The sequence below is a fragment of the Elaeis guineensis genome, chromosome 4 (assembly GCF_000442705.2).
Source record: "Elaeis guineensis isolate ETL-2024a chromosome 4, EG11, whole genome shotgun sequence".
Classification (NCBI taxonomy): Eukaryota; Viridiplantae; Streptophyta; class Magnoliopsida; order Arecales; family Arecaceae; genus Elaeis; species Elaeis guineensis.
The window spans coordinates 45,610,747-45,627,852 of NC_025996.2; the positions used below are offsets into that span (position 1 = coordinate 45,610,747).

Consider the following 17,106-nt stretch of genomic DNA (forward strand, 5'->3'; position numbering starts at 1 on the left):
ATTCCTTCTCTCCTTCTAAGAACAGAGAAGAAGCCCTAAAATGCGTTTGGAGTTTCGACTCGCGGCAACCACCACGCTTTGATGCTGACTCCCTGATCAGAAAGCGCCAAAACTCACTCAAAAAATTCTCCCCTGCCCTTCCAGCCACGTTCCGTATAAATACACCGCCCCCCCTCCCCCACTCCTCCATAAACCCTTCCTAAAACTGTACATACTATAATAACAACACGCTAGCATTGAATCAAATCAGCCATACAATTGCCCGAACTCACCTTCCTCTTTCCTCGCTTGTTCCTTCCCTCGCATCCGGACTTCTAAGCGAGAGAGACCGAGAGAGAGGGTGTAGAGGTGGAGGAGCGAGCGAACGACTCGTACGCCCCGAGTAAGCTTCGCTTCCTCTAATCCTAGTGCTCGATTCATCTCTGTTGATTGAAACTTCGATGGTATTTGAATATTTTATCGTTGTTGTTGTTGTTGTTATTGTTGTTGCGCTGTGCTGTATGATGGGTTTGTGTCTGATTGCTGATGGTTTTGGACTGGAAAGGCGGAGTCCCTTTTTTTCCATCATCTGTTGCGGCCGTTCCGAATGGTTTATCGTTAATGATTGTTTTCAAGGTTCATGCATGGATTCATGTCCTTTGGTTTCATGTTCTTTGAATTGATATCTTTGCGTTCATTTTTTTTCTTATGGTCGGTTTGATTATCTTGCGGCATTAAATTTTTAAAATAATCGATTATTTGAGTTTTGGTTAGAGCTTGATGGCCGCTGTAACGTTCCAGATGGATAGCAATAGAGGATGGTTTGAATTGGTTGACGTATTATAAAGCAATAGCTTTGGATCCCTGTATAAGAAGGAAGTTAAAAGATTGAGCTAAGTGTAGTAGAAAAGTTTTGATTAGCTTGTCTAATCATATGTGAGATTGTTGAAACGAATCATGCATTTATCAATCATTTTGAAAGCAATATAGACACAATATATCGGTGAAGGAAAATGAAAACAGAACCAAATCCCTAAAACTTGGTCTTCTATCTCAGCTAGATGTCTAACTTTCATCTATTTCTGCTGTGAAGCTTTCTTACTTCTTGTCCACAGGGACTAATTAACTAAGATGCATTGGAGTGGTTCCGTACCTGGACTACGGTGAGCATCACATGGGGAATTTTGTATGTTTGTGGGTAATTTTGAAAGATATTTTTTTTTCTGGCAGTAAGATGTTGCAGTGAATAATAAGAATGTGTGATTAGCATGAGGTGGCTTGCTTGCTTGCATGTCTCCGTGAATTTCAATAAAAGCAAGTATTATCCTTGTGCTTTTTGCAATTTGGGGTCTTTTTTCAATATTGATTCATAGGCTTCTTAGTTTACATGCTCTGAATCAATAATTCTGATTCACCATGTGGTTTTCATTTGAAGTGTTTCTAGTTAAAGTTATTCTTTCTTTTCCCCCCAATTTGCTCTTTCGGTTCTCTGATACAGCATCTTTGTTGTAGTAACTGCATGTCTACAAAATAATTTTCACTGTAATTTTAGTGTTCACTTTGTGCGATCATGAGGTTATATCAAGCTCTTTTGAATAAATGACTGCTAATCTTGTTTCCATTGAAAATGCAAAATTTATTAGTTTTTGGGCTTGTTTAGTGCTTGTGATTCTTGGTGCATGCTATAAGCTGACTGTAGATTGTTCATCATTCAGTAAATCAATAACTCTTGATTTCTCTATAATAATAGAAGGAAGACTGAAACAAATTGCAGTAGGAACCTTGCCATATCTTCTTCTTCTTTTGGAACTGAACATATTGGATCTTCATTGAGTGATCAAAAGATACAAAGAGAAGAGTAAGAAAATAAATAAACATTGAAAAAGCGAGCTTTGATCATAGAGATCATTAATTCAAGCAATATTTTCTGTATTATGATTTTTAAGATGATGTCTGCTTCAGTATGATATCTGTTTCAGTATTTGAGTTGCATAAATCAATAGGTGTCATTCTTCACTTTCTAGTTATCTCCTCAAACATCACTACCTGATTGGATTCTGCTAAATTCCCTTAATCCATCTTCAGATCTCAAGTATTAGACTACTGAGGAGTGTGCTTTTGCAGTTTTAAGGTCATACTTTATGCTTCATACTTCTGTATTATGTGAAAGTTCCTCCATTGCATTGATCACCACTAACTTCATTTTGTTAAGTACTATGGTCCATCTAATATTTTGTTCCTTTTGTCAAGTCTCTATTCAGTTGTTTAGAATTAGATCTGATGGCTTTTGAAAATAGCTTATTCTTTTCTTATAAAGCTGATGCGAATTTATTTACCTTTATCAAGTTTTTTGTGTATCCTGATAAGGTTTTACTTTATTATGAATGAGTGTAATGCAACACTTGCACTTCGGGTCTATTTCTGAGTAGTGTTTTCCTAAGTTCAGCAGAAAACCTTTCAAATAGATGTCCATTTCTTGTCTGATTGTGCATAAAGCCTCCTTACTAAATTCAGTTCCATGGTTTGCTCGTATTTTTCTTTCATGCAGATTTCAGACACTATACAGTATACATGTTTTTCATGTTAATAGCCAGATTGGTTATTTTCTTCATCCTTTATCAGGTCCTTCAATATTAACCTCATTTGAAGCTTATCTGTTGGCCCTAAAAGACTATCTGGTGAATGGATCCATCTAGCTCACATGCTTCAAAACATGATGCTGAGTTGATGACCTTGCTCGAGGCCTTTGGTTCAGCTTGCTCCCTTGAAGAGATAGCATATGCTTATTGCGAAGCAAAGGGTGATATGAGCAAGGCTGGTGATATCCTCTTCCAGCTTCAAGAAAAAAACTCTAATGATGTATTTCATGCTCAAAATGGTGAGATGAATATTTCTCAATCGGCTGGGTTATTGCACCAGGATAATATTGAGAGTTCAGCTTTTACACGCAAGAATTCTAAGGGAGGAAAGCCAAGGAAGTTAAGTGCTTCAATGGGTACTGTGTCAAGTTTTTTGGGCAAGTCGTATTCCCGTCCAGCTTCAACTTTGCTTGAATCAACTGCAAAGAGCAAACCCCTAAAGATTGAAGTGACGGGATCACCAGAAGATGAACGTGATATGGAAACCACGGAATCGCATTTTGTGCCTAAAACAGAGGTTTCAACTGATACGGATATTGAAGAGTTTCTGTTTTCTATGCTTGGAGATGGATTCAAGCTCAACATGGACATGATTAGAGGAGTTCTTGGCAATTACCTCTCCTTTCTGTTTATTTTATGTTACTGTTTGTTTAACTTTTCATATTTGCACGAATTAATTTTAGGGCAGCATTTGGATAAAAGATAATGTGCATATTTATTGACTTAGCACTTTCTGTTTACTTTTTCCCCTGTTATATTTTTTTTCATTATCACATGATTGTTAAGTCATATGTTGCTTGCCTTCTTTTAAAATGAGATCTGGGAGTTTGTGAGTTATAAATTATTGTATATTAATTTTAATTTTTCTGCAGAAATAATACCTGTAGTGCCATCTCAAAGCAGTTATTTCAATATCTGTATGTAACTTACTATGATGAGACATTTTCCTGGGAAATAAAGGAAGCACATAATTTTTAGGTGAGAGAAAGTACCCATATGGGTAACAGTTGAAAAAATAGGCAGCTACACTTGTAGAGATTTAATTGCAAGGTATACCAATTTTGATCCATCAGTCTACTTGTTCAAGGTTGTTGAATCGAACTCAACTTTTCTATGATAATGATCAACTTAGATGGTTGATTTTCTGTGTATATTGATGAATATCACCTATATGTTGTCTTCTACCTACCAATGCTAGATAAAGAATACCAACATCCTGTAGGCAAGATTTTCCCTTATTTTTCTGTGCAAGTATATAATTAATCTCTCCACCTGGTAATACAATATGGCTATCTATTTGTTTCCTTTAATGAATTATTTTCTCTTGCCTGAACAAATTTCTCTGTTGCCAAAATATTGCCATCACACTATAATTTTCTTTGGTTGTCTATTGATCCTTGGACCACCTCTTGATAATCAAGATCTATTTTGGAAAAGTGCTTAATTAGCTAGTTTTCAGATTATTGGGTTGTGTGGTTAAATAAATTATTTGTATACATGCCTTGTAGTATTATTTCACATTTTAATTTTAGAGGAATAAACTAGTTGTGCTAGGTCAGACTCAATTAGTCCTATTTGTGTCATCAAACTATCATCTTTCATCAAACTTTGAACTTTGAAGTTACACCCAACATGATCAATATTCAAGACACAGCACAACAATTTTTCTCCAGTGCATGGTGATATTATTTAGGTATTAATTCATGCACCAAACACATGTTGGAACCTCGCATTTTGTCACAAGGAATGTTGATGCTTATAGATGAAGCCCTAACTGTAGTCTAGTTGGTACTAACTAAGAATTAGGATATTTCACTCAAGTCATTTGTTTGTTAATTTTCTCTTAATATCTTTATTGTGCAGCATTCACTGATAATATTTAAAAATACAGTTAAATAAAAATTTTACTGTAAATTCTTATTTGGTGTATTAAGATGCATGACAAATGTATGAAGATATGTGAAAGGAATGACTAAGATATATTCTCACCATTGTGGGTATTCCTTTTAATAATGTTTATTGATTTGCGATTTCTGTCATAGTCCTCTTATTAGGAATTGCCAAGTGACTAGAAACTTGGGTGGCACCATTTTAAAAGAACTAGCGATATCCCTAACATTGCACCAACTATATTGGAATAAAACTTTTCAGCCAGGTTGTATATTATAGGATGGGTTTATGGAACAAAGGTTAGGTAAAAAGACAAATTTAGAGCATGCATGGGAAATCCAGCCCATAGGATCATGGATCACACAGACTATTTAAATAAGACCCATATCAACCCAATCTCACTCCAGCCCAAATCCTATAGGAGGAAAAAAAGACCTCCATAGGTCTTTTTTTTTTTCCATCGTGCAGTCCAACAAGCACAAAGATGGGATTTAGGCCAAAACTGGAATGTGCCTTTAGAAGAAAATGGACTGAGCAGGCTACCAAGCCCAGTTCCTGTAGTAAATCCAGCCCAATCCTGCTGGATTTCCCAAACTAGCCCTTATTGAACTAACATAACTTTTTATGCTGGATAGAGGCTATTTTCATATATTTTGCATCATAGCCATGTCATTATGCAAACAAATGATAATAACTTAAGCAAGTGAAAGAAAATACAAAAGGTATTTATTTTTCATTTTTTAAAAATTGATGCAAAAACATAAGAAAAATCTGCGAGAAGTGTGAACAGATGCATAGGGTTTTGATTTTGTTAAAAAGGAAAAAAAATAGTGTTCCAAACATTTGAATGTGGAGATAGACCAGCTAAAGATAAATGGTTACTTCAATAAGTACTTATATCCTAGCCTATACAGATCCCTCCAATGAGGGTGAGGGAAAAAGTACTCTCTTATGTGTAAACATTACAGACTCTTTATCAGATGCATAACTTTTGAACATTGGCCATAATATAGAATGTTTTTTCCCTTTTTGTTTTTACATTTCATTCAGGATGTGTTGCTTACAATGCTATAGCTTTGATTACTTATATATAATCATAGAAAAGGATGACTAGCAAGATTTTCTTTATTGCTAACTTATTGTTCATCTATTTTGGCCAACTTTGTGTCTCCTAATTTACCATTTCTTAAAAGGATCGAGTGACTGGTTAAAATTTGATCTTTTAGATTACCATTGGACTATCATTATCAAGTTTTTCCACACTATTAATTTTGGTCAAACCAAGGTTCGCCAACTTGGAATCAGATTTTGTGCCGGCCAGCCAATGATACGAGTCAATATGCTCTCATATCGGACCATATCGGATCCAAACCGACATAAAAATGAGGGAGAATCGGGGAGGAAAAGTGGAAAGAGGGGGGGAAGGGAGAGCGAGGCCAATGGAGATGCCGGTGGTGGCCACCGGAGGGCCGTCGAGGTCTCCAGGCTCCATGATCCTCCATGAGAGAGATTAGAGAGAGAGATAAGAGAGAAAGAGAGGGGGAGGAAGAGAAACAAAGGGAGGGGAAGGTGGTGGGAGACTGCCAGTCCTGCTGATGGTCGAAATCCATTGCCAGCTTTACTGTGAATCGTGTTTAAAAAAAAAAAATGATGAGCAGGGGACCTGCCCATGTTTCGAAACCACATCATCGCAGAGTGGATTTTCGCCATCCGGCAGCCACTCGGCGGCCCTCCGATGGCCTCCCCGCTGCCTTCCCCTCTCTGTTTCTCTCCCTCCCCTCCTCTCTCTTTCTAATCTCTCTCGAGGAGGATCGGAGGCCTCGATGCGCCATTCCGGCCTTTCCATCTCTTTCTCTCCCCTCCACCTGCTCCCTATCTCTCTCTTTTTCCTTCTCGCTTGCTCCGTTTTCACTGGCGTTTTCTGAATCGAATGTTCAAACCGCATCGGTTGGCCGTCGGTATGGTTCAGCAAGCCTTGAACTACTGGCTCGGGGTGGTTCGGCGAATCATGGGTCAAACTTTGAAGCATATATTTTGATGCACATACCCTCTAACATTTTGCTTGCAATTTAATCAATTTGCTTACAACCGGATATTTCATTGATCACATGTTCAGACAACTATTCCTGAATATTGTGGACAACTTTCTGTTATCTACGCAATAGAATATGATTAAATATGCTAGTTGCTCTTTAATTGTTGCTCTTGTGCTTTGACTGTCCTTACTTGTGCTTACATATATAAGAGCTGCTATGTCTCTAAATGCATTTATATACTCTTTTCTTTTTTTTTTTTTTGAGATCCCTATTGTTTTTAAGTTTTCATTTCCACCATAAGGGTCTCCTTCCCATAAAATGTCATTTGATAGGCTTGTGTTTTTACAGGTCAATGCGGATACAATGTTAAGAAGGTGAAATTTCTGCCTCAAGAATATGATGTTTTGTTTTTTGTTTTTTTTTTTTTTCTAATAAACAGTTTTTTTTCCTTTATTCTTACTATATGTGCAGTGGCATGTTTGTATGATTAGATAAACCCATTTGCATGCACATATGCACAGCAGATGACAGATCCTTTTCACTATTTATTCTATCAATTAACATGTAAATTTGGTTGTATTTTCTATACAAATAAACTTTATTTAATTATTTATTATGAAGAAGGGAGTACAAGCACACATTGAAGATAACATGGTGCTGCATTTCCAGGTTACAACACAGATTATCTGGCTGAGACTGGATATGTAAATATTAGATATAAAGATGTGGTGGAAAAGTTTCTGAGTGGATTTGGCATTGAAATATTGCTTGTTGGCCAGAGTCTATTTCGCTTTTTGGTGTACTTGATATGTCTAAGACCGTCATAATAACATCAATAGGTGTCGTAGCTTTGTTAAGGAACTGTATTAAGATGTAAATCCAAAGCATATCTTAGTGAACCCCATCTCCCCACCTTAGTTTGCTAATTCTTGACCTGGAATATTAGATTCTTTAAATTATGTTTTCCTTTCCTCTCTATTTACTTGTGTCAAGATTGTTTCATGACCATTTAACCCATTAAAGTATTATACTTAACTACTAGAGTATGTAAACAAAATAAGAAGCTGGAATAGTTGATTATTTTACTAGCTTTTTTCTTGGACTGTAGTTGAGAACACCAAAAATCTTGACCATCAAAATCCAAAACATTATTGGGTTTATATCATGAGGAATAAAAAGGGACGTGTCAATATGGAATATAATTGGATGTTAACCCCTCATCGAGACCGCTAGGACAACCAATTGTGCATTGTGACAAGCACAAAAAGAGCAGATATGCTAGTCGGACAAGTGATGCTGTAAAGGGCCCATAGGTATTTGCTTGGTATTGTATGTCACCATTTGCTTGGAAAAAGAATTAATGTTATTGGATACCTTAGAGTTGATGATAAAAGACCTTAGATCATACATTCTTTTGTGGGTTGCATCAAGTATACCACCTTAAGATGGTTTGATCGTTTACAACTGGCACACTTTTGAGAATGAGTTATCAAGATGGCATAAGAGTTAAAGCTTAAAATGATAGGTGGTGAAAATTAATCAATAAAGGAGCTCAATTTCTAGCTACATGTGCTGTTGGGTCACCAGGTAGAGTAGAGTTGCGATGGGGTACCTATTTGCTTAAAGACTCATTTGGTTCATGGGTAAAGGAGGGGGGAAGTGTGGTCAATGGGAAAATGAAAAAAAAGGTCATCTTTGGTTGGAGATTTCAAAGGATAGAGATTGCTAGGAATTGTGATAATTTTTATTTTTACAAAAAAATCCTCTTAAGCCATCATCCTAAAATGGATCATACTGAAATGGATCAAACTTGGTCTCTTCAAATGGTTTGTGGAATGTGCCACCTCACATGACTAACTCTACTTCAAACCCAAAATGCTTTATTGTTGATGATTATTCCAAAAATAATTATCGTGATCAAGGTTCCCTGTTTTGATATTGGGCCCAAAATCAGTGCTAAGTTGTTACTATATTGGTAGGGAGTTGGTTTGGTGTACTGCATGTTGGTATGCCCCCCATACCACATGTAGGTACCGAACCGATATACGGTACGTCTCATACCATCCGATTCGGTGTAGTACGGCAAAACTCGATCACGATGTTATGAGAAGGAATGGCTAATAAGGCATTGACAATGATCTGTCTCCTGATTCAAGCATTTTTAGTTTGCAAAACAAATTGGGCAGTGAAGCACCAGTAGAGACATCCATGTCTCATCATTCTCCTTCTATTGATACCATTGATGTTGGTGTTGCAAATATTATAATTGAGAATATTGTATCTCATCTAATGGCATAACAGATATTTTACACAATTTTTTCATGAAAGTAGATGCTTAACCAAACATAAATCACTCTAGAAAGTGTGCTTCCTATTCTACTTTCCCATAGTCCACCAAATATGCAAAAACTACTTTCTTAGGTATCATACACCCAAGTATTAGCTTCCTAGGAAACAATTAATGTAAAATTCTTCCAATGAACCGAATGAACCCTAAATCTTAAAATTGAGATGCATCAAGGGAATATGTATTTGCAATCTTGAAAGCAATGACACTAATATTGTTGCCCAAAATATGGTGCTTTGGCTTCCTATGGGATTTGCAATGTAGGTATTTGAGTTATTCATAGCAATTGTCTTAGTGTTTTAATTCTTAATCAGATGATGATCAGGTGAAAAAGCTAATTCTCTTAAAAACTATTCTTTGACCTGAAGAAAATTCTTTTTGGATAAATTGGTCCTGACTGTGAGTTGAAGATTCAAAGTTCGATCAATTCCTATAAAAATAAATTAACATATATCATTTGTTAGGTTAGCATATTCTCCAGCAGGATTTTTAAATCACGTGGTATGAGGCTGTTCCGGTTTTTCATGAAACGGAACGCACTGCCGTTTCGCCCGTCTTGACATTTGGGACAGAGGATGTCTGAAGGCATCCCAATTGGAACACTGGGACATTAGCGAGATGGTCTTATCTCGACACATGGGATGGTACCTTGTCTTGATGTCCCGTGGGATGTCCTGCTGGGATCTAAATCTTTGGTAGATTGCATAATAAGTGAATAACTCAATTCAGTTAATGGAATTTGACAAGAAACAAAATCAATGGCTAGTGGTGATATTCTAGGATGACAATCTCGTAATTAATCATCATGTGAGTGTTGGATTTTCAAAGCTAGTCTCAATTACTTTTAAAAGGTAAACCATCCGCTGAATGCCTATTTTATGCCTGCAACCATTCTGTCTGTTATCTTGATTTATAGGTGATTTTTTTTCCTCTTATGCTTTCTAGCTTTTTTTTGTTCTCTTGATGATTTAAAATCCAATTGATATATCTATTTCTTCTTTTAGTTGTGATAGGTTATTGGGTATGTTTTCAGGCTTTTTATGTCATTAGGCCCATGGTTTTGTCTGACATCCTGTTTTAAAGCATTTGTTTAGTAATTGACAATCAATAGGGTGTTGTTAAATTAGTTTGCTTTCTTTATTGTCCACTTTACTAATTAGAACAATAGACCATCTTTCTTCTCTTACTTTTCTGCAACTCCTGTTTGTTGACTTAAAGAAATAAGTGTGGGATCTGAACTATGTTCTTGTAGGACATCAACCAAGAAAGAGACAAATTTGTATGGAAGTGTAATCACCAACATATTAAGAATATCACCACCAGGTTACTAGCAACTAATATAATGTTATACAATATTCCCTCTCTAATTCACTGTGGATGGTCCCACAAACCGTGGCTTTTAACTTGACTGACCTAGCATTCCTTGTTTGTGACAAATAAGTAGTTGACCTAGATGGGTCCTAAAACCTGATGTTGATACTTCATATTTGATAAGATGTCAACAATATACCAATTTTCATTTTTATATTTTGGTCAATTTTAGTATCTACAAAATTTTTGTACTGCTGAATGTTCACTGATTAGCTTATAACCAATGGAGCTAACCACGCGTGCACATTTTTGTATGATTAAAAATTGAATTATAAAATTTTAACATTCTTGATGGTTTTTAAATATTTTTTATAATTCTTCATAATTCCAGGATCAGCCAAAAATTTCAAAACTAAATATCCAAATATTGAACTATATGCATGTGTATATATATTAAATTATGTAAGATATGTTTCTGGACTTGTTTTCTTTTTCTTTTTTTTTTTTTTTGATAAGTCCTCTATTATTTTGTCTGAATTGACAAATACGCTGAAACTTGTAAGCCTGCTGAAATGAATTTTCAGATCTTGTGCTGAATATATAAATAGTTTGCTGGATATTGATCTCTTTATAATCAGTCTCTGTATCATTTTGTATTTTCTTAATTCATATTTCTGAAGAAATGATTAACAGTTTTGTTATTCTTTTGGTTACGTAGAGCATGGAGGAATTGCTGGCATTATCTGCAAAAAACTTGGACAAGAATAATTCAGTGGACAATAATGTAGTGAGAAAAGTAAGTCCAGCAGTTAAAGATTCTAACTTCTAAATTGTTGTAGTTCTTCAAATTGTTTATTAGTGGTATACATCTTATGAATTCTATGTTGTGCAATCGCCTAAATTTTTAATTGTTTCAATGGTTTCTTGCAAACTCTTAACTTCTAAATTGTGTGCAATCACCTAAACAAGAATAATTCTGTTGACAATCATGTAGTGAGACAAGTTAATTCCAGCAGTTAGAGATTCTAACTTCTAAATTGTTGTCATTCTTTCAATTGTTTATTATCGGTATACATCATATGAATTCTATGTGTGTAACCACCTGAATTTTTTCTGCCATAACTGTTCTTTTATAAGAACTAGTTTGAAAGCATTTTCATGTAACTAAAAGTATGAACTCCAAACCCTTTTTAAATAATTATAATTTGTATTCTCAAAAAATTATATTCAAAGGATGAGGCTTTCACTTTGCCATTGTAGCTCAAGGCTCGATCCAAGCGTGAACCCTGAATATTGAGTAGCAAGGCAAAGGGTGGGAGGGGGTGGGGAACCATGCTATAGTGTCAGTACTATAGAAAGCATGAGATGCTTGTGTAATCTGGCCAATCAATGATTAGTTAGAGAAATCTGGTCTCCAGACTAAAGATGAGACCAAGATAAGTCACATGTACACATTTCTCCTCATCCAACTTTTATCTCAATTCTTTTCCCTCTCCCTTTATTTTTCAGTGGAGTGTGGTAAACTAAATTTTACAGGCATCATGAATTGGTGCATTAATTGGAAACCTAGAGTCACAATGGCAGGAGGTATGGTATATCATGGTGTTGGACATTTTTGAAACTCTATCCATATTGCGGTTCTTGCTTTGGTTCTTCTTCTCATTTTGAACATGTTCCTTCATCTAACCTTGTTCACGTTTCCACTTTTTCTCTTCTTCTGTGCTTTCGAAATCATAGGAAGCACATTTTCCCTTGAAGCAATCCTCAGAAAGTTAATTTTAACATGTTCCCTAGCTTTTGGGCCGCTAATTTCTTCTTCTTACAGTCCCTTCTTGAATCCAACCAAATATTCATTAAATACTTTGAAGTTGAAGGTACTCTGGCTTAAAGTGGCAAAATGCATGAAGGGTCTTGATACTAAAATAAAAACTACCTATTCAAGATCTTGTACTCTAGCTTAACGGGCACATCATGTATTTTTACATAAATTCCAAACTAGTTAATTAATTATTAAAAAGTTAATGAATGTTTATTGTAATACAAAAAACATTTGAATCACTACAAAAAATACTTGTAAATTATCTACACATAATTCGAATTTTTCAAATTTTAATAATTTTTTAAATAATAAATTGATATTTGATTGTAAAATAGTTCGAAAATTAATTTTAATTCAAATTAATGTGGAATCGTACCAAGGATGACATATATTTTTTATTTAAATTAATTATTTAAAAATTAGTGAATTTAAATTGTAATGCAAAAAAAAATCACTGAATTACTTCAGAAAATACTTCTACATTATCTAATATATAGTACTAATTTTTATCATTTTTATTTTTAAAAATATTTTCAATTATTTTTTAATTGATAGTTTAATATTTAATTATAAAATATCTATAAAATTAAGTTTAATTTGGATCAATATTGCACCTTACCGTGGGTGCTGCATATACATGCTACATATATTTTTCAGCTCATGCGTATGCATTGATCACCATTAATTTTTTTTAAAAAAAATTATTTTCATTTGGGCTTAGCTTCGTATGGCTCAAATTTAAATAAATTGCAACCATAATGAGGTAGCAACTAATGTGCATACCCCCAAACATGCTACCAATTTTATAGAAAACTTGGGATCAATATTTTGTTTCCTATTATTTTTAATCAAAAAACATATTTTAATCTACAAAATTATATACATAATGAAAAATCATGAATTCTGCATAGATCATTTTTTGATTACAACATATCATGAATTCATGACTCCACTTATTTTCCCCATATTTGCCCTATTTTCAATCTCAAAACAGGAAAAAAAGATGAAAGAGGGAAGGAGATATGGAGATTTATCTAATTCGGTGGGATTTCAAATGAAATTTGGGTTGGAAGCACCTTATCTAGGCTTTTTTTGATGAAAACAAAAAAACAGTTGGGAGGGCTGAGAAGGCACAAAGGGCCTTTTGCACCTCCCCCCTTGTTATTAGGGTTGGATGAGTAGCAAACTGCCTGAACTGCCCTGAACCGAGTCGCAGTAGGCAGTTCAACTCGGTTAGGGCTGGTTCAAGCTAGGTTGGTACCTGTTTCAACCCATATGGCCATACCATCTTGTTTTCATACTGAAACAGTTTGGTTCACCTCAAACTGGGAGGTTTAGGGTGGTCCAACAGACAGTGGCAGGAAGAGGCGGGGGGGGGGGGGGAGTGCAGGTGTGAATAAACGAAAATGCAAAGATGATTTTGGTATTAAGTTTAGACTTATCATAGAACCTAAGGTTTAAATTGAAGTGTGCATCAATTATCAGACTTGGGCTGGACCTTGATGTGACCAATCTGAGCATAGATTCGGGGGTCTGATAATTGATGGATCTCGATTTTATGTGATTATCTGTAGTCTGCTAGATTTGAACTACAATTGGCAACTCCATTTGATCTTTTCATTATACTTGACCTTCTTATACTTGGGTCGAACTCTATTCCTCTGACTGCCACAATTTAAGAACGTTGCTTGTTGTAAGGAAGAGAACAGTAACCTAATTTATATTTTGAGTGGTCTATCAAGTAGAATTTATTAAACAACAGAATGAAAATTTTGTAGCTGCCTTGCTATCAAGTGATGCTTCTCTTTTTTTCATTCTTGACAATTTTCATTTTCTAATTACCGTAGAGTTACTACATTTCTAATTCAAAAACTTTAGACTTCGTGTATTTGTCTTACAATAGATCCTTGCTTTATTGCTGAGCAATGCATTTTTTTTTATGCTTCCATTAAATTTCCCTGTTTTGTAGTAACAGGCTTAAGATAGATAGTATGCTAAATTATGTTGCTTTAGTTTTTTTATAATTTAGTCAATTGACATGATTTATTCTGTAGTCGACAAGTAGATGTTCAAAGTGGGAAACTGCCGCTTCTGAGGAAAATTATCTGAAATCTTCGACTCAATGGTATGCTTGGTGACTAAAATTTTGAGGCCATTTGATCTTGCCTATATCTTTTCTAAGAATATCCAAAACTGCTGATTATATATGCTGATGCTATTCCTGTGATAATTAAAGAGCTTGCTTAGTTGTCTTTTTCAGTAAAGAGTCAAATACGTGTTTATGTTTGCTTAATGGTAGGTTGACCTTTTCATGCAGCAACATTATAGAACCATCTTGCCTGGACAAAAAGAGTTCTAACATGTCAAGGGAAGTGCTACAAGCACTGTTTAGTGCTCCTGAAAGATTGGAGGAGGAACTAAAACCAAAACGCCTAGAATGGGGGTCAAATAGAAGCAGAGTTGTTGGACAAAAGCCAGTTACGAAACCTCTAGAGGACCTTTCTTTATCAACTAAGATAGAAGATCAAAAGATGAAACTTGACGACAAAGATGGTGCGTACTTCTAAAAATTATATTTCTTTCTCACCTTCGTAAGTCTTAACATTGGAAATCAAATATTTGATATTAATTATGTGCATAGTCTTTAGAATAACTTTTAGATTATTGTAGCAAGTTAAAATTCCCAGCCCTTGCCAAATAAAATTGGTCAAGTACATTTTTTCTTACAAATGAACTTCAATTAGTTTTTAGAGCCTTCGTGGCAATGTTTGCCTAGCCGATCTTGGAGAGTTTATCGGTCGACGACTGGTTCGGCATGGTACAGATCCGTATTGTGCCATTCTAGAGCATACCGACATAAGGAGAGCCAAAGAAGGGAAAAAGGAGAGAGGAAGAGAAAGATCGGGAGACGGAAGGAGGGAGGAAGGGATGGTGATGGAAACCTTAACCCTAACTTGACTCCGAGAGAGAGAGGGGGGGGGGGGGGGGGAGGGCGGAGGGGGGAGAAAATGAATCGCAAGTCTTTGAGGAAGGGGGTTTAAGCGAACCAGATGTTTCATTTTAAATGCCCGAACCATGCTGATTCCCGAATGGTCCGGCTTGGTACGCCCTAAACTGGCTGGTTTGGCACATTCCACATGGTTCAGCAAACCATGCTTAGTGGCTTCAACAATTTTCATTTCTTAGGTAAAGCTTTTATGCTGAATTCAGATAAGAGGAGGACTGAAAATGAGGTTTATATGCTCCAATATTTGGTTGGTTGTTATAAACCATGTTGCGTGTTTAAAAGCAAAGAGTGAAGTGTCAGGTGTTGTGTCATGATTGCTGTTTGTATTGTGCCATCTATCATGTTGAGTGTTGGTACATATTATAAGGGAAAGATATACTTCACCATGGTAAGTTCCTTAGCTGGCAAACTATGATGCTAGGGAAACATTTTCTCTTTTTCCATTCTAGGATACTTTTGATTGCTTTATAGTGAGAAGTAGGAAGCTTTATAGTAAGAAGTAGGAATGAATTAAGCGCATGATTTTATTTAAAATGTCCACATGATTTCAAAAACATAATTGAAACTGGATTTTGGAATGATATGTTAATTATTAGTTCGAACTTTTAACATCAAAATAAAGATAATATATGTTACACCTTAAGAATAAAAAGAAAAACATAAAACGTGCTTAATTCCAACATAGTCAGCATCATCATCGCCATTACGCTCCTTTAGAAATGAGAATGTCATGGATTTTTTTAGTTCATTAGTTTCCTTTAAGTGGTCTGCTTTTAGCACTGGAGCAATAGAAAGAATAAGGTCAAGCCCTGACAAGCATAAACATGTTGAGGATAGAACCTCTTAGTCCATCAGCCTATATTTTCTTTAGTCCTATATGGTTGGTTGATTATTTATTCCAAAACTCCGGAAAGCAAGCATCGTTTACTTTAAGGCCATGGGTCTAAAAGAATCAGTATACGCATTGTTGCCTTGTTGATGTATTTGCTTGTCAACTGGTCTATGTGACAAAGAAACAGCATCAGTACTTCATTCTCTTTATTGGATAATGCAGGAACCATTGTAATATTTTTCCCCCCAAACTTCAGCTTGTGGTCCACGCAGATACAAACATATCTGTGCGTGCATGCTCATGTATCTTAGTTGGCATTTAATTTCAAATATAGCAACATGGTTTCTGAAGAGGTACTTGGAGAACAACATAGTGACCTACTGGATAAGATAACTAAAGAATAATCTTGCAGTTTCTGTGAGATAATTTATAATACAAATCTGTGCTTGACTGGTCATTCTTGAATTTTTCTTACACTACATACCGGTACCATAAATCAATATTTCTAAATTCTAAGTTTGAGTCATCAAAATAGGTATAATCTTTAACCAGTTTTCCAGAGTTCTGTCCAGCTTGAAAAATCTGTATCAAATATGTGTTGCTTAGCTGGATATGCATCTGACAATTTGGATGCATTTGATTGCAGATTTTAAAGGTTGGTGGAGATTTGGACTCTTCCAACACTGGGCAGGCATACACTACATGTAGATAATTTGTTGTGGTCCCTTGGATCAATATTTCTAAGTTTGTGTCATCTAAGTAAATATAACCTTTAACCAGTTTTCCAGAGTTCTGTCCAGCTTGAAAAACCTGTATCAAACATGTATTGACTCGCTGGATATGCATCTGACAATTTGGACACATTTGATTGCAGATTTTGAGGGTTGGTGGAGATGTGGACTCTTCCAACACTGAGTAGGGCCAATCATAACAATCTTATAAGTGTGTTCTTTTGTTTTTTAAGCTTGAACAAGGGAGGTTGAAAGGAAAAGGCTTTACAAAAAGCATGCATCTCATATGCTTATGAGAATTTTGGATTATGAGTAGGAAAGCTTATATTTTGACATAAAGAGTTAAATGTGTGATAGATATACTTTAATTGATCAATTTTTTCCCTTGCGTCCCCCATATCTCTCTTGTTTTACTTCTCTCCTAATCAGACACCAATGCAAGCATCTGCATCTAACTTTCGTGTTAATAAAACATCTATCTTTGTGTATTTTGTTCCTTTATTATTTTGTAAATC

General features: G+C 35.4%; 2 protein-coding genes across 2 annotated transcripts in view; one reads left to right on the forward strand and one right to left on the reverse strand.

Annotated features, from left to right (window-relative positions):
- The window catches only part of LOC140857516 (putative nuclear RNA export factor SDE5), a gene marked incomplete in the record, with an annotated part of 131,780 nt that overhangs the window by 97,635 nt on the left and 17,039 nt on the right, over positions 1 to 17,106 (reverse strand).
- On the forward strand, positions 31 to 14,603 carry LOC105042845 (putative nuclear RNA export factor SDE5). Its single transcript, XM_073256507.1, has 6 exons — positions 31 to 382; positions 2,602 to 3,226; positions 6,893 to 6,918; positions 10,921 to 10,998; positions 14,076 to 14,146; positions 14,339 to 14,603. Exons 2-6 carry the CDS (start codon positions 2,662 to 2,664, stop codon positions 14,586 to 14,588), a joined length of 990 nt encoding a protein of 329 aa, XP_073112608.1. The 5' UTR covers positions 31 to 382; positions 2,602 to 2,661; the 3' UTR covers positions 14,589 to 14,603.

Excerpts from the sequence above, each read along its gene's own strand:
- LOC105042845 (XM_073256507.1), top strand. The coding sequence starts at position 2,662 with ATGGATCCATCTAGCTCACATGCTTCAAAACATGATGCTGAGTTGATG. Across the intron at positions 3,227-6,892 it reads CATGATTAGAGGAGTTCTTG|GTCAATGCGGATACAATGTT; the intron begins GCAATTACCTCT and ends GTGTTTTTACAG. Across the intron at positions 6,919-10,920 it reads GCGGATACAATGTTAAGAAG|AGCATGGAGGAATTGCTGGC; the intron begins GTGAAATTTCTG and ends TTGGTTACGTAG.